At 48.6% G+C, this 17,111-nt stretch overlaps 1 protein-coding gene across 2 annotated transcripts in view; it reads left to right on the top strand.

The window, feature by feature from the left end:
• The window catches only part of MATN2 (matrilin 2), a 130,767-nt gene that overhangs the window by 35,342 nt on the left and 78,314 nt on the right, over nt 1–17,111 (top strand). For both annotated transcript variants that reach the window (XM_047725846.1, XM_047725845.1), the window contains exons 3-4: nt 6,330–6,899; nt 14,089–14,211. In XM_047725846.1, the coding sequence (XP_047581802.1) occupies nt 6,330–6,899; nt 14,089–14,211 (693 nt within the window). The remainder of the gene's footprint in view (nt 1–6,329; nt 6,900–14,088; nt 14,212–17,111) is intronic.

The raw sequence follows: 17,111 nt of genomic DNA, 5'->3' as shown, positions 1-17,111 counted from the left end.
GCTCATGGAGAGGGATTTGCATCGTCTCTCTTCCCCACCTTCCCATTCCTCCCAGTCACATGTACATCGAAGGAATGATAACGAGTCATACCTGACACTGCGGGAACCAGGGATTCACAGGAGATACCACTTGTGGCTGGGTAGCTCCACGCATGAGACGCAGGGAGGAACATGCTCAGATAGAGATAAATGGGGCAGGTACCAGGGGGCTCAGAGAAAGGCCTCATTTAGGCCAGTGTTTGGGGGCTGGGCATCTAAGAAGGGTTTTTAAAAAATAGGTGGCCACAGCGTTGAGTCTTAAGCTGAGGAGGCAGCTCAGAGAGGATGTAGGGAACTACAGACCATTTGATATCACTGGGATATAGGGTAGAGGGCGGGGAGTTCTGGGCCAAAGAGTTCATTAGTTCATTCTCCCATGAACATTATTGACTTTGCTGTCTGTGAACCTTAGGGTGGTGGCTTTTGGAGAAATTGCTTTGATGAAACAGCATCCTGAGAACTTACAGCTGCCACCTTCAGCTACGGTGACTCTGATCAATGAAACTCACCAAAATATTTACATATAGGAAATTTCTGATGTAAAGAGAGGAAGTGTGCTTTCCATTGGTTCAGAGAGTCTCTCTATTCTCTCAGGCGAGGAAAACCATTGATGAGATGGTTGGGGCATTAAGGTTGGTGGGTGGAGGTAGGGGGGTGTGGGGGGGGTCTAATGGGCCTCATTGCAAAGTGTCTGGTTGGCAAATAGTTTTCACTCCCTAAGCCCCCTCTAGGCGCCAGGTGGAAGGAACTCGGGGGAGCTGTGTTAGGAGCTACTCTGTGGCTGAACTTTGATTCTTAGCCTGAGATAGATTAGGGAGTCTCACAGGTGCCAGCACCGGAAGTCTGGGGGACAATGTGTAAAGCTTGGGATCTGCCACCTTGCCTTGAGACTTTATCATGTGACTTGCTATCAATCCAGATGTTCATTTCCTATGGCTTATACACTTGGGTTTTTGAGCCTTATGTGCAGGGCTTGACATTTATACCAGTTAGGTTTCATCTTGTCAGCTTTGACTCATTATTCCAGTGCCCAGAAATCCTTTCTGCTCCTGACTCTGTTGTTCGGTTTATTAGCCACTGCTCCCAGAATCGTATGTAATGGTGTATAGAGAACCATAAGTGCCCCAGAATTTGGAAACACGTTTGGAAAAATCTTAGCAAGTGGGGAATGATTTGCTAGTGAGGCCAAGGTATGTTTTAGATACCACGAAGCAGGCCAGGGTGTTTCCCTAATAGAAGGTAATCAAGTTTGCAGGGTATTCCCCAGTGGTTCTTTAGGAAGATGTGAGTAGAGCATAACACTTTCAAAGAAGGCCATAGCTCGTCCACAGCCCTGCCGAGTGTCTGGCGGGAGGTCCTGCAGCAGCTGGCGACTGACTAATAAGGGAATTGGAGAGGGAGGGAAGGACCACGGTCTTTCCAGCACAGGCCAAGAATCACAGGCCCCAGTCAAGTGCCCTAAATACAGGAGAGTTTCAGGTGAAGTCACATCAGGGACAAAAATAAAAAATAGGCTAAATTGCCTCTGAAATGTCCATGAAATCACCTGGAAGGCCCAACCACTAGTCATGGTCTGGAGGCCCGTGGCAACAAAGCCACATGAAGTGGCCCTGGGGGCCACATCTCAGGCTCCTGTGGGCACTTCTGAGGCCTCCCTGAGCACGAAACTGGGTCAGCCTGTGGTGTCCTTCTACTTGGCAGTCTCTTTCTCTCAGTCTGTCCGTCTCTCTGGCTGTCCGTCTTTGACCAGCCTATACACTTCAATTCACAGACACCAAATGCTTCTGGGATGCGAGTTCCCTCAGCTCTCCCTCACACCTGCCCCATCCTGCAGTCGTGCCCCCCCCACCCCGGGGGCCTTGCTCCTACTCCTCTCTCAACAAGCACTTGTCAGGTGAGTGAGAATGGGAGTGAGTGGGAATGGGAGTGACCAGCAGCCTGACAGAAGCGCTACTGCTATTCAGGGAGGCAAGCATCTGTTTTATCATTCTATTACATTTTTTAAAATGCAGATAGGCATCTCGCAGAGAGAAGCGCGTGGCAGGATGCAGGCAAGTTGGAGCCATAGCTTTCAGGCCTGGATTCCAGGGAAAGAAAGAACTGACCCCAGAAAGCCGGTACAGTCCTGGGGCACCTTGAGTATGCTGACGATGGCGGGTTGAAAAGGACAAAATCCTTCTTGAGTATTGCTTGGCGGTTAAGAGTGTGGGCTACAGAGGCAGACAAGATGGGGTCAGATCCTGGCTCCTCTGCTTCCTAAGTATGAGATCCTGGGCTAATTATTTGGTCTTTCGAGGCTTACTGTCCTCATCTGTAAAATGGCAGTAGTAATAGAGTCTAGAATAAATAAGCCAACACTTGGAAAGTGTTCAGAACAAGGCCCAGTACATATTAGGTGCTCAATAAAGAGTAGCTATAAATTATTATTATATTCTTTTGAGTTTCACCACATCCCTGGGAGGTATTATTATCACCATTTTGCAGAAGAAGAGACTGAGGGTCAGAGAGGTCAAGGAGAGGCTCAAAGATCACGTGGACAAAAGGTGGCAGAGACTGGACTTACACTGAGGTCATAGGACTATATGTTGCTTCACTAAGCATTTCGGAGCCCCCTTTGATTCTCTGCATGTTATAGATATTCACATACTTTCCTTCTCCAAGCATGCTTTGATCCCAGGCAGATGGCACCAAATATTTGTTGTACAATTCCACGGCCATGACTGAATTTAGCCAGAGCAAGGGAGGCTGATTAGTGACAAGTCTGCAACCCTGAGCAATGGAAATCACTCCAAGGTTGCACACTGGAATCCTGCTGGAGTGGAATGTTCCTTAAAATTGTCCTGGCTCAAGTTCAACAGTAAGAGACACTTGTTTGCCCAATTTGTGGGCTTTGAAGGCAAGTTGACAGTACTGAAGTGCAGTTGACAAGGTCCAGACTGTCACTTTGTGGTTCAAGGGATGACATTTTATGATCTGCCCACAAAACCTCATCCAGTGCTGTTGAAAGTCTGTCATGAGGGGCCAGAAGGATGATTGTGTGCTCTTCTCCCAGGCTCAGGAGACGGGGATGCTGTTAATCAGAACCAGTCTGTGAAAGGAACACACACAGAGGAGAGTCTATTTTCTGGAAACACCTCTTAGCAGTCCCCATGTGGAAAAGCTATGGGGACTCTTCCCAGCAAATATTCCCAAGCATCTACAGAGCTCATGTGGTAATGCCACCTGTATTGCAAATTTTCCAAGATGTCCACCATGAGATGGTGGAAGAGCCATCAGTATCGTCCCAGGTCTGACCCTAATGAGCCATCTCTGAGCCTCAGTTTCCCCTTGTGTACACTGAGTGACTTGACTTTATTTAGACCCCTCCAGCTCTAACAGTTTATTAGTCTGTGAGTCTATGAGCCAAAGTTCAAAAGTGGCCATGCTTCCTCATAAAATGGTGAATATTGGGGTCTAGAATCTGTGACTTGAATCTGACTCTAGAGCCACACCTGCTCTAGAGCACTTTGACTTTGTGGTTTTTATCCACTTCCTTGAACTGACTGCTCTGGTTCAATTCCTTCCACCTAGAACCTTGCTCTGCCACCCAGAATTCCATTTAATTCCATAAATGTTGACTGAAGACGTAACTCTGTTCCCAGCTGCATGGTTGGAAGGATGAATGAGACTAGTTTCACACTTTGGGGAATTCACAGTGAGATAGTGAGGTCAAGACTTGCCAGAATGGGGTGCCTGGGTGGCTCAGTGGGTTAAAGCTTCTGCCTTCGGCTCAGGTCATGATCCCAGGGTCCTGGGATGGAGCCCCACATCGGGCTCTCTGCTCACCAGGGAGCCTGCTTCCTCCTCTCTCTCTGCCTGCCTCTCTGCCTACTTGTGATCTCTATCTGTCAAATAAATAAATAAAATCTTAAAAAAAAAAAAACTTGCCAGAATGTCTTTCCTCCAGTGATGTCTCTAGTACTTAAAACTAATGGTTCTCCAAGTGTGGTTCCTAAACCAGCGGCATCAACTTCACCTGGGAACTTGCTAGAAATGCAGATTTTTCTGGTGCCACCCTAGATCTACAAGGTCAGAAACTCTGGAAGTGTGGCCCACGGTCTCAGTTTTTAATGCTTCTCTGGGGGCTTGGGAGGCACCTGCAGTTTGAGTACCACTGAACTGGTCCTCTCAGGGACAAGCTGCAAGACTGTGGTTCTGAGCCCTTAAGGGACCTGAGAAATTGTCTTGAAGAAAACTCACTCACTTGGGCTGCCAAGACTTACTTTCCACTCACAGTCACAGCTCCTGTGGAACTCCAACACCATTTCGAACCTTTGTGGTGTTTCGGTCAATGCCCAGGTGTTGTGAAAATGATACACTTGTTTTGACGGAAACTAACCCAGTTTAGCACACCATTCCCCCTGGAACCTCCAGGCTTCCCTTTAAATCGACTGTGATGTTTGCCTCTTTTTTTTTTTTAAAGATTTTATTTATTTATTTGACACAGAGAGATCACAAGTAGATGGAGAGGCAGGCAGAGAGAGAGAGAGGGAAGCAGGATCTCTGCCGAGCAGAGAACCCGATGCGGGACTCGATCCCAGGACCCTGAGATCATGACCTGAGCCGAAGGCAGCGGCTTAACCCACTGAGCCACCCAGGCGCCCCTGTACTTTCCTCTTAAGAGCTTATTCTGAAACTCAGATGAGACCATAGTGATGAATGCGCTCTGGAGAAAGGATTTTGAAAACATCCCACAAATGGCAGGTTTTATATTGATCTTTCTCCCAGAGTCCTCAAAGTTGGCATCTGGGGGCTCTGGTTTGAGAAACTCACTTTGAATTCACACAGCTCCAGTGTTAGACGTGGGTGCAGCACAAGCTCGGTCTCCTTGCCAGGATGCTGCTGTTCAGGGATGCTTCCTCATCCCCAAATCAGAAGACTTATGAGGCCATAAGTGGACGAGGTGTGTGACTCGCTGGGGGCAAGTCACAACCTGGCAAGCCGGCCTGGACAGGATGACTTCATGGTGTTTCCCACTTTTCATTTTGATGACTGGGCTCACTGTTTCATATTTGGCTTTCTCTCTCTTTCTCGCAGCTGTGGTGACTGGGATTTAGGACAAGCATTTGGGATCCCTCCTCTAATCCCTGTCAAATCTGGATTTAGCTATAGAGTCGGGGAAGGGGAGGAGGGACACCCTGCTGGCTGGAGGCAGTAGCTCAGAACATCTGAGAAATTCTAGCAGGGAAGCCCAGCCTCCACCCTCTGAGGCCGGAGGCCTCTCATCTCATCCCATATCAGCCTCTTCCCAGAATGTGATGAGTTTCAGCCACAGACTCAAACCTCTTCTAGCCTTCTTGCTTGGGGGCTGAAGGAATAAGTATGGCGGGGGTGGGGGAGAGACTTGACATTGGCCTTTTTCCCATTTAATGGTGTCTTTGGTTGAAATGTTTTTGGGGAGGCACCTGGGTGGCTCAGTGGATTAAAGCCTCTGCCTTCCGCTCAGGTCATGATCCCAGGGTCCTGGGATCGAGCCCCGCATTGGGCTCTCTGCTCAGTAGAGAGCCTGTTTTCAGTTGACTTATTATTATGCGAGCTCCCTACAGCTCAGCTCAGTGACATAATGTGACACTAATGTATTCTCAGGCCCTTCATGGCTGGCTTCAGGTTACCCTCCAGCTCCATTCCTCTCTGCACCTCCTAGTAGTTTCCATTTCCACCATATTCCTGCCATCTTGGGCTTCTGTCCATGTGCCTCTCTCCATGTGTTCCTTCTCTCGATCCAAACATTGCATAAACCTAGTTCATGTCCTATCCCCTTGATCCCAGCCCACTAACATCCCGGTTCCCGGAACATCTAGTATAAGCACCACACTGCTTCACATAATTATTCTTTCATTTGTCCCATTAGTTGAGTTCCCAAGGTGGATTGTAAGCTCCTTGACATTGGCCATTGGCTTGTGGTGTATTCCCTGCAGTATCCAGCCAAGCTTATGGGGCATGCAGTCAATCATCAAATCATCTTGACCCTGTTCAGGTATTTGTCCCACCTAAAAACTGTATGGACGACTTTCTAGGAACTGAAGTGTTTGTTTATCCTGCACAAATAAATAGTTTCTCCTTGTAGCCAATACTCATGATCGCCCAGTCATGCATATTATACCTTTCCAGCTTTCCCAAGGGGGGAAGAAAACCCAAGGAAAATCAGAGTTCTGCAAGGTGATTCCGGACCCCTGGGCTTTCCAGTAACAGCTAGCCTTCACTGGCCCTCAGTGCTTCTCTAATGAGTTTGACCTCTCCTCTTTCCCCAGAGAGCTCCTGTGAGAATAAGCGGGCAGACTTGGTCTTCATCATTGACAGCTCCCGCAGCGTCAACACCCATGACTATGCCAAGGTCAAGGAGTTCATTGTGGACATCTTGCAGTTCTTGGACATTGGCCCTGATGTCACCCGGGTGGGCCTCTTGCAGTATGGCAGCACCGTCAAGAACGAGTTCTCCCTCAAGACCTTCAAGAGGAAGTCCGAAGTGGAGCGTGCTGTCAAGAGGATGAGGCACCTGTCCACTGGCACCATGACGGGGCTGGCCATCCAGTATGCCCTGAACATTGCGTTCTCGGAAGCAGAGGGGGCCCGGCCCCTGAGGGAGAATGTGCTGCGGGTCATAATGATCGTGACTGATGGGAGGCCACAGGACTCCGTGGCTGAAGTGGCTGCAAAGGCACGGGACACGGGAATCCTGATCTTTGCCATCGGTGTGGGCCAGGTGGACCTCAATACACTGAAGGCCATCGGGAGTGAGCCCCATGAGGACCACGTCTTTCTGGTGGCCAACTTCAGCCAGATAGAGTCACTAACCTCCGTGTTCCAGAACAAGCTGTGCAGTAAGTCCTGCTCCTCTGGGGCTCTTTCAGGGGAATCATTAGGATTTCTTCTTTCATCTTCTAGCATAGAGTGGGCTAACCTTGTCCCAGGTACTGTGCTGGCAAGGGTGTTGGGTAAAGGCCAGGATAGACACAGCGTGTCTTGGGGTTGCATGCTGGCTGAGGGGTCAGAGAGTAAGGCTATAACGACACAGGAAAGTACCTGCAGCTGTGACAGAGGCATGGAGGAAGAATTCAGGCCAGGACCTCACCCCGGCCAGGGTGCTCAGGGAAAATTCCCTGGAGAAGGGATATTCAAACCCAAACTGCTGAGTGAAGAGGAGCAGATAGGCAAAGTTTTTCTCCAGCACATTGAACTGCTCCGGCATTCCCTAAGTTAAACTTCTTGAGTTGGAGTAGAGATGGGATTAGGAGGGCAAAAACAAAAAAACAAACAAAAAAAAACCATAACATCTCCTTGGATGGGGTCGAATACCAAGCAGTGTTTGCCCATGGCGAGGCAAGTGGTGAAGGTTTTCTCTTCAGAGAGACCCGGTGCATGGGGAGGATGGAGCTGAGGTCCCCTCCTCCTGCAAGGGGGATGCCTCCCCATGTCCTTGAGCTGCTTCTGCTGCAAGGCTCTTCCACTCTCTCTTGCTTTCTGACCCTAGTCTCCACAAGGCTTTGCTCTCCCTTCCTTGCCGGATGGCTCTCAGGGACCCTCACCTGGAGCTTCTGACTCAGTGTTTCCCCTGCGGGCCAACTTGCCCTCCTCCTAGTTTCCTCCTTCTTCCCCTGGCTTCCTGTCCTCTCTTCCTTCAAGTGGGGGTGCCAAGGAGCCCACCCAGTCTCCTCGCTAGTTCCGGGAAACTGGAAACCTGCCTCCTGGCCTGGTAAACAGTGTCCAGTCCTGCCTCGCCCGCCTCCCCTGTCTCCTCCAGCTGCCATGCTTCCTTGGTGGGCAAGCAAAAGGAAATGTCTATTTTGAGATGACTGTTGTTTCCCAGGCGTGGCTGTGGAGAATGAGTTTAAGGACTAGACTCATCTCCAGCTCCCCGGGAGCAGGACACTGACACTCTGGGGGCTCTGAGGACTCTGACCCTGTTCTTAGACTCTGATAGAGCCTAGGGACCCCCACTCCCCCCACCGAAGTCTTAGGGGGCAAAAACTTGTTTCATTGCGTCTTAAAAAAAAAAAAAAAATCCCTGGCTGAGAACTAACCTCAAAAAGCAGAGACTCCTTTGTGTCTTGATGCCAAATCAAAAGATTTACTTAAAAAAAAAAAAAATCAATGCCCTGCAGGCAAAAGAACTTTTTTCTCTGCAGTGTCACTTGGAGAATTTTCAAGAGTGCCATTTGGCAGGGCACTGCTGAAGGGCCGGGCTGAGGGGAGCCTTGGCAGCTGGTCACCTGGTCAACCTCAGCCAGTAGACTGTGCTGCAAACATGTTAAGGTTTATGACTTTAAATGACTTCTGCAGAATTTATGTTCCCCTTTTCCTGGAAATATTAAAACAGAAATTGGTTCCGTAACTGTTCTGATGGGTTTATTCATTTGTCTCGGAAAATGTCAATGGAGGCATTCTTCTAGAAGCATTCTGGGTTGATCAGCAAATGGAAAGGCGGGCTGAGGCGGAGGCTGTTGACTTGTCTGAAGAAGGAGCTTCTCTGTCAGCAAAATTAAAAGGCAGTTTGGACCCTCCACCCCGGACTTTGTTGTCATCTGGAAGCTCGAAGAAAATATCAGTATTCTGTCATTTGTTGTTTTATGCGGCCTGAGAGCCGAGATCCCCCTGGCATGGCCGCCTGCAGGAGACCAGCTCCGCTCCCACAGCATCCCCGGTTCTGCGGAGCCATTTTCAAAGGTCAAGGAGGCCCTGAGGCCTCGTCATCCACCGAGCAGTTACGATGGCAATAACTAACCGACATTTGTAAAGCACTTTCCCTTCTGTTCTTGTATTTGATCCTCACGAAACTCGGGGGGAGGCAACACAATAGGATCCCTCCCTCTTTGCATCCTAGTAAACTGCTCGAGTGAATTCCCCGAGAGCTGCCAGGCGAAGGTGGGTGCTGCTTCCAAAGTTCTGGCTCATTTCACTCCTCCGCACCTCGGGGTTTGTAAATTCCTTTTTTAAGGTAAGCCATTGCCTTGGGCGCCTGGGTGGCTCAGTGGGTTAAGCGTCTGCCTTCAGCTCTGGTCATGATCTCAAGGTCTTGGGATCAAGCCCAGCATCAGGATCCCAGCTCCGCGGGGGTCTGCTTCCACCGCATCCCCCACCCCCACCCCGCCTGCCTCCTCTCTGCCTTCTTGTGACCTCTCTGTCCCCAAAATAAATAAATAAATAAATAAATAAATAAATAATAAATAGATGAAAATAAAGGTAAGCCATTTTCTGATACCACCCCCTCGCCCCCGCCCAAGTTCAAGCCACCCTAGGTAAACCAGCTTTGAGGTTGGCATTCGCCTCAGAATTTGACCGGGAGCCTTTGTAGGATGGGAGGCGGAGGAGCAGACTCGAATCTCAGTGTCGCCCCCCTGCCGGCCGTAGGGTGCTTTGCAAATCTGTAAAATGGGGATTTTGCCTCCAGACTAGATGTGTGAATGCGGGTTATCAACTGTAGAGCCCCATTGGGTGTGTACCGTGTTGTGTGTGATTGTAGTCAGATACTTGGAGGACCAGCAGGCTAGGCAGATGGGCTCGGTTTTGATCTGCACTCCGATTATCAGACAGCAGGAATGAGCGTCTTCCAAGTTTTGGAGGTCTGTGAGGGTTTGGAAGTCTCATTTCTTCCTTAAACATTCGTTGAGCTACTCTCTGAGAATAACAGCTAATTTTGTCCTGGGCTAGGTACTTTCCACTTGTCCTTTCATTTAATGCTTATAACAGGCTTATGGGGCAGGTGCTGTTAATACTCCCATTTTACAGAAGCAGAAACTGAGGCTTAGGAAGGATAAGCAACTTCAAAGAGCAGGGTTGGAGATTCAGGTTGCACGCTCTCTGGCCCAAGCTCTTACCCTCCACATGCCAGGCCCGAGGGTTCCAGGCTCGTGCGAAGATGCTCTCTCTCACCGCAGAGAAACGGGATGTCAGCTCTCCAAAATGTGCTCTTCGGAAAGTCACCTGGACTGAGGGACCTCTGATCAGAGAACACCTGGGTCTCTCTAGGGGCTCCAGGAGGGCTGTAGAAAGATGATAATAATAATCATTACCATTTATTGCTATTAATATTATAATACTAATGCTCTGATTTGAGCTATTAGCATACATTAGCTTATTTTATTCACACAACAAATCTGTGAAGTAAGTGCTCTTACAGCTCTTATTTTACAGAAGAGGAAATTGAGACCCAGAGAGGTTCAATGACTTGTCTAGGGTCACACAGCACTGTGGTAGAGTGGAGGTGTAAGCCCAGGCATTCTGGTTCAGAGCCCACCTCTTAACCACTGTGTGCTACCCACACTCGACAGATGAGTAGGAGTTTCTTGGCCACTTGGGGAGGTGGGGTTGCATGGGGTTGCACCATGGCAAGAAGCCAGGAAAGGAATGATATTTCCGATGGATTTTCTGTGTCATTAAAACAATAACAACAGCAGCAAAGAATCAGTCCAGATTCTCTCTTAATGTTATAGCCTGCTAAGGAGATGTGACCCACAGTGTGAAAAAGGCGGACGAAGGGGTAGGCAGGGCAATGGAGGCCACAGTGCAGGTAGGGAGAGGATTTCGGAAGGAAGAAGGGCTGGGGCTTTGCACTTCCAGCAGAGCTGAAAAACGTGCTGGATCTGTGGGTCGGAGGAGATAGGCAGAGTTCCTGTGTGATGGAAGCAGGAAACTGTATTGTAAAACTAGGAAGAGTTCAGGCTCTGGAGCCAGACTGTCCTTGATTGGGAGACCTTGTTCTGGCTCTCACTGGCTGTGTGGACATGAACTTGGGCACAGTGGTGGCTTTATATCCCTGAGCAGTAAATTCCTACACCAGCCACAGCAAGGGGGAGAATGCTGAGGTTGCATTCTCAGGCCACCCCTGAGAGCACCAGAGAGACTTGGAAACGAGGCATCCTGTGAATTGAGGCCCTGTCTACAAGATGACCAAAACCTACACATCCTGGGGCCTGCCATTTGTGCCACCCAGTGAGAGGGGGCACTGAATCTGGGGACTGAAAAACACAGGTCTATCCTGAGCTTCTTGGTGACTCACTGTAACCCGGGTAGGGCTGATTTTAATTAACCTCTTGCCCCCTACTCTATCAGTCCCTGCTCTATCAGCAGGCCTTTCCTCCCCTAATAGCTCCACCCCACCCAGGTCAGGCACAGATTAAGGCTCTAGTAGTGCTCCTAAGACACACCTTTCATGAACCAGCCTGGGAAAAGTCTACGCTTAGTACAGCACTTTGGCGCTCTGGTGTTAGATGGGAGATAAGATTGACTTCCATAACAGTTGACTCTATGTACCCAGTAAGTGTTCTTTTCTAGACCCCTAGTCAGCCCTAGCACTCCTTTGGTCATTTATGCATTTGTTAATAAGATTCCTATTTCCTAGTGTAAAAAAAATCCAATCCTGCCAATGACCCAGTCTGCTGATTAGTGATTTCTTCCCCAGAACACAGTGCCTTGACCCAGTTGCAACCCATTAGACCTTCTGGAGGCCAGTGGAGGAGGCAAGATGATCGCCTCCCCTTCAATCCCACCCCAGAGGCCAGTCCCATGGGACAGCTGATGTTCTTTGGAAACACCAATCACTCATCCATAAAATTTTACAGATGGAAATTTTTTATTTTATCTTAGTAAAAATGGTTGGGATTATTTTGCTTGAAAGGAACAGAAATTCAACTTGAACCAGCTTTGGGGGTGGGGGAGATTATATTCTATTACCTCATGGAAATCAGAAGAGTAATGAATGACGGCGCCACTTTCTCTCCATCTTCTCCCTCTGCCTCCCCTTCCTCTCTGTTCTGTCAAACCCTGTGCAGTATAAGGCAACCCCCTCCTGGATGCCCTCCCTTCTCACCTCAAATGCATGGGGACAGCTTCAACAGTCCCCATGCATTTGAGGTGAGAAGGGAGGGCAGCTTCTAGAAAAAGGTGGGGGGTTGCTACACAGACAAAAAACTAAATGTCTGTACTGAGGGTCCCTAGACACCATTCATGCCTTTATTCCACAGGGTAAAAAACAGGTCTAAAGAGCTACCCAACTTACCTGAACTCCCCTCCCTCATTCAGGCAGAGGGGAACCAGGGCACAAATATGGCTTTTCATCCTGTGCCCTTTCTATTATACCAAGTTCCAGTCTCCTGCTTCCCATTCTTTTATGGCACACGGCCAGCACAAGCCTTGGGAACAAGCTGTCACTCCCAAACCCTCTGCAGTTGTTCTTGTAATTTCCCCATTTGACAGGTGAAGAAAGTGGAGTTTAGGGAAATTAAGTAATTCATACGAAGTCATAGTAAGTGGTGAGGTGGAGCATTCAGGCCATCTGCTTCTGGGGCCCTCCCTCTTCACCCCTGTGCTGCTTGCTGCCAATGGATGTTTGCTCTGCGTCACATCTCCTGTCCCCTTACTTATCTGCCAGGGTCCTGGTGAGAAGACGGGCACCAGGCTCGTCACCGGGGCTTCAACTGGTGGATAACTGCTATGTGGCTGTTTGCCCGGACTTGAGACTGCCTTCACTACAGAGGAGAGGGACACACTGAGCGTTCCTCCGGAAAGCCCCCAGGCCTGTGGGTCATTGGGCTCCAGCAGTCCATTGGTAGGAAGAGAGCCTTCTGGTGTGCAGAGCAAGTGCCGATTAAAAACAGAATGATGATTTTCCACTTGTAGGACTGTCAGAAACTGAACATCTTGACAATTCTGAGTGCTGAAGTTTTGGGGGGTGTGGGCATCGTTACCCTCATGCACAGCTGGCATGGGCCACCTTGCAAGGCAAGTAGGCCACATCTATTCAAACGGGGACCCGGTCCCAGCAAAACAGCTGCACCTGGGCTCAAGGAGATGCGTTTGAGAACGTTCGTCACAGCATCGTGAGTGAGTGTGAAAATTTGGGCACTGCTCAAATGATGGCTGATGGGGAGATGGTGGAATACAACGAGGAAGAATCAATCATAGGACCGATAGATCAAGTGATGGAAGGGAATAAGCTAGATCTCATGTATCTGATCAAATCTGAGATAGACAGTCAATTCCCATTATTCTCAGAATCATGTTCTCTAAAGTCATGGAGACACTGCATTTGCAAGCTCACAACCAATCATCCTAAATGGTATTGTTCAGAATTTGAAGTTTTACTCCCTTTATTTCCTACCTACTGGTAACGAGACATCTATGTAACGTACACCATCAATTTCATCAGTAGCTCCGTTTTCCTAAGCACTGGATTAGTGGGATTGTTCTTAGCTTTTGAAAGCCTCTTTTATTTCAGCTTCATAAAAATATATTTCTACACGCGGGCATCTTTTTTGTTTATGAGAACACTTGCGTAACTTGTACTCTGTCGATAATGATGCTTGTTAATTTTAAATACGTTCAAGTTGAATTATATTGAATAAAGTAATAAACTAAGATGTAAAAAACAGTGAGCATTTTTATGAGCTCCTGATAGACTTATGCAAGAATTGATGTATCTGAAAGCCAAAGGACTTCAGAAACTAAATGCAGATATTTTTAAATTAAGATCAGATTAAAAGATTATGGAAACATGGAACTTAGGAATGCATTCTCTACTCCACAATATTCTGTATGACACTTTTGCATATTAAAAGATTTCTCTTGGGATTTATGGTCCTGAAAAACTGTTGACTCTTTGCCACGTCCTCATTTAACAATAGCTTCTCCTTCAACCCCATTGCTGCTGCTGAAAATCTATGCATTAGCCAAAGCCCCCTCCGGTATCAGTAAACTTTCTGATTCCCCAGTTAAGCATTATTCATTGAACCGTGAAATGTCTGTTCTTTTGTTGATCATTTTTGACCTGTTTTTATGTCAACCTGGCATCATTTCCCTTGAACCCTCTGGGGGCCTTTATCTGTGTACTGCTAACGGCAAATCTAAGACTGTCTTGTCCAGCCAGAGGCTGTACATCCCCTTGAGGGTAGGGACAGCACTTTGCTTTCCTTTGGGTCCTGCTTTCTCCTTCACAGCAGGTTCTGGATACACGTGGGTGGGTGAAGGCAGGGAAGGCGTCATCATCACCTTAACTCTGTGTGTCTTCCTTTTCAGCGGTCCACATGTGCAGCATCCTGGAGCATCACTGCGCCCACTTCTGCATCAATACCCCCGGCTCGTACGTCTGCAGGTGCAAACAAGGGTACATCCTCAACTCAGATCAGAAGACTTGCAGAAGTAAGATTGCTTTGCTAATGTTATTGTACTGTCCTCCCCCACTCTCTCAAGGGCCTCTTGAGTTCATCTGTGGCCCCTCACCCAACCAAGTCATCATCTCCCTAAGGAAGGAAAAGAGGCTTTATAACTCATGTTTTTTAGGTTGACCTCCCCCCTCCCCACCGATCCCCACCATCACAGTGCCAGGACCAGAGCCTGGCACATAGTAGGCAAGCAGAGAGAGTTTGGAAAATCGTTGAAGACACCTTCTTAGAAATAACCTTTTTGAACTCATGAACTGGTCTCTGTTACTTCCAAGCTGTTCTTTAAGGGGACCCAACGGGGAGACTTTTTATCCACTGTCTCTATTAACTGTACCTCGAGGTACAGTTAACTGTATCTCTTCTCTGAAGCATTGACTCTGGATGAGTTATTAACACTGGCTGGGAATGATGATTCAAGTTCTGTTTTAGAGGTGTGCAGGGATCTAGTAGATTTGGTAAAGGACACTTTATAGGTCTTTTAAATAAAAAAAGGTCAAATAGATAAGACGCAAATAGAAATCACATTCTCTTTTTTTGGCCAAAAACGGACTGACCGCGTACTGACATTGGAGCCAGCAAGCGGCAATCCGCCTCTTAGAGAGAATTGCTTAGATGCTGAGTGTGGGCTTATGTCTGTATATTTTTAAGTTGTAAGTAAAGCCACGCGTGGTTGCCCATAGATAACCGGGCCACCAAACCAGGCTTCCTCAGGATTCAAGATTCAAGACTTGAGAGGAAGACCGGCCCCTGCAGAGGAAATAAAACTCAGCTAATCTGACACACAGTTCATGCAATGCATAATTATTATACCACATAGTAAGCAATTAAGCATTAATGGGAAGCATTTGCACAAACGGCTGTAATTAGTGTCACATTTATAGAGCCAAACCACATTTTCCTGTTTTCTCCTCACTTCATTTTCGGGGCTGAGAGTAGTTGGATAGGGGCCTTCCTGTTCCCCAAGATGAGGTAACATCTGCTCGACTCCTCCAGTTCTGTGGCCCATGGAAGCATCAAGACCTCGGACTCTGAATCTCAGGCGCTCTGTGTTCTTTGGCTCCTGTCCGACCGCAAAATCCCAGATTTTTTGAGTGCAGCCTGAATCATTCCCATCTTCTGCTTGGACCTCTGACCCTTCTTCAGTTTCCACAACAAAAATCACCCACACCAAATACTCATGGGCTTAATAGAATTCTCTGGAGAGCTGGAGCAGCTCTGGCAAGGTCATCTCACCCACTGCTCGGCAAACAACCTAAACGTCTCTTGGACATCCTTGTACCTTCTTTGCGTGCTCTGCCTATCCCCTCTCCCAGCCTCTTCAAGAGCTCCCCTGCCCCCAAGGGGTTTCTCTGAAGAATGCTCAGCCTTTACGCCCCCTGCTAACTCCCTTCTTGCCCTCCCTTCTTAGCAGCACAAGAAATTCCTCCCCTTGTTTTCTGCCCCAGTCGCCTGCTGCGGTCGGGGCATCTGCTGATGGCCGCTTTCCAGGGGTTGGCTTGGTCCAGTCAGAGGAATTTTGAGACTAGCAAATAAAAAAGAAAATGTTCTCCCCTCAGTGTCATGAGCAAAATCTTTCCTGCACCAGGTTCTGTCAGGCCCTGCCTGGTCCTACCTCAAGCCCTCAGGCCCCCTGGGCCCTCCCCGGTGTCGGTCTGGCCTGGGCTCCCTCCAGTTCAGGGCTGCGGGTGCAGAAACTGCCCAGGGCTTCAGACAGACTGACTAGATGGAAGAACAAGGTGGTCCAGGGCAGAGGGGCTCCAGCTCCAATAACTAAGAACCACTCAGGAAACCTAGCCCCAGGTGTCACCTCCAGAGAGGCAGAGTCAGTGGGTCTGATGGGGGTGTGGGCCAGGAGTCTGCATTTCCCATGAACTTCTGACATGAATGGCCGCCACACTCAGATTCACTGGCGTCAGGCAACAAGGGAGCCAGAGGGAAGGGCTTCAAGGTAGGGGGGAAGGGAAGGAGCTGGAACCAGGACTCTGGTGTCCCTCTGACCCAGCCCCTCTGGTCACCCGGAAGTAGTTCAACCACCTGCACTAGCAGGACTGGACTTAGCTGCGCTGGGACAGTCATAGAGAGCAGTGCTCGCTCTCGCTCTCTCTCTCTCTGACAAAGGTGGTAACTCTTTGGTCTGAAATGGTACATGAACCAGATTTCAATTTCAATTGCAGGTCAGCCCGTCTCTTCCTGAGCTGGTTATTGAAACTCCTTGACTCAACTTCCTCACCCATAAAATGGGGAAGCTGGTGACAAATTCATATCTACCTCGTCGATAAGTCCTTGTTAGCCTGTGGTTGTAGTCTGGTGGACAGTTAAAAGTTGTGCCAAGGGGCACCTGGGTGGCTCAGAGGGTTAAAGCCTCTGCCTTTGGCTCAGGTCATGATCCCAGGGTCCTGGGATCGAGACCCACATCGGGCTCTCTCCTTAGCAGGGAGCCTGCTTCCTCCTCTCTCTCTGCCTGCCTCTCTGCCTACTTATGATCTCTGTCTGTTGAATAAGTAAATAAAATCTTAAAAAAAAAAAAAAGTTGTGCCAAGCGAAGGCTGGGCCATTCCTTGACTTCTGTTCAGGAACTGCTGGCAGGGACGTGTCCCTGCCAACATGGAGAGAGACTTAGTGGGCCTGGAGAGGAATGAGACACACTTCTTTCCATTTTTGAGCATGTAAGATGGGCCAGGCAGCATGCACATGACTGGAAATAAAATAGTGAATAAAACAGCAATGTCTATGTTTCTTGGAGCTCACATTCCGGCATGGGAGTAAATCGAATAACTAATGTAATTGCAGCCATGACCTTGGCGATTGCACCAAAGTGACTGCAGCCGGTGCTCAGCTCTGCGGCATGTGCTGCACAGGTCGGGCTGAACTAGAGCC

The sequence above is a fragment of the Lutra lutra genome, chromosome 4 (genome assembly GCF_902655055.1).
Source record: "Lutra lutra chromosome 4, mLutLut1.2, whole genome shotgun sequence".
In the NCBI taxonomy this organism is placed as follows: Eukaryota; Metazoa; Chordata; class Mammalia; order Carnivora; family Mustelidae; genus Lutra; species Lutra lutra.
This window is presented reverse-complemented; position numbering and strand designations above follow the sequence as displayed.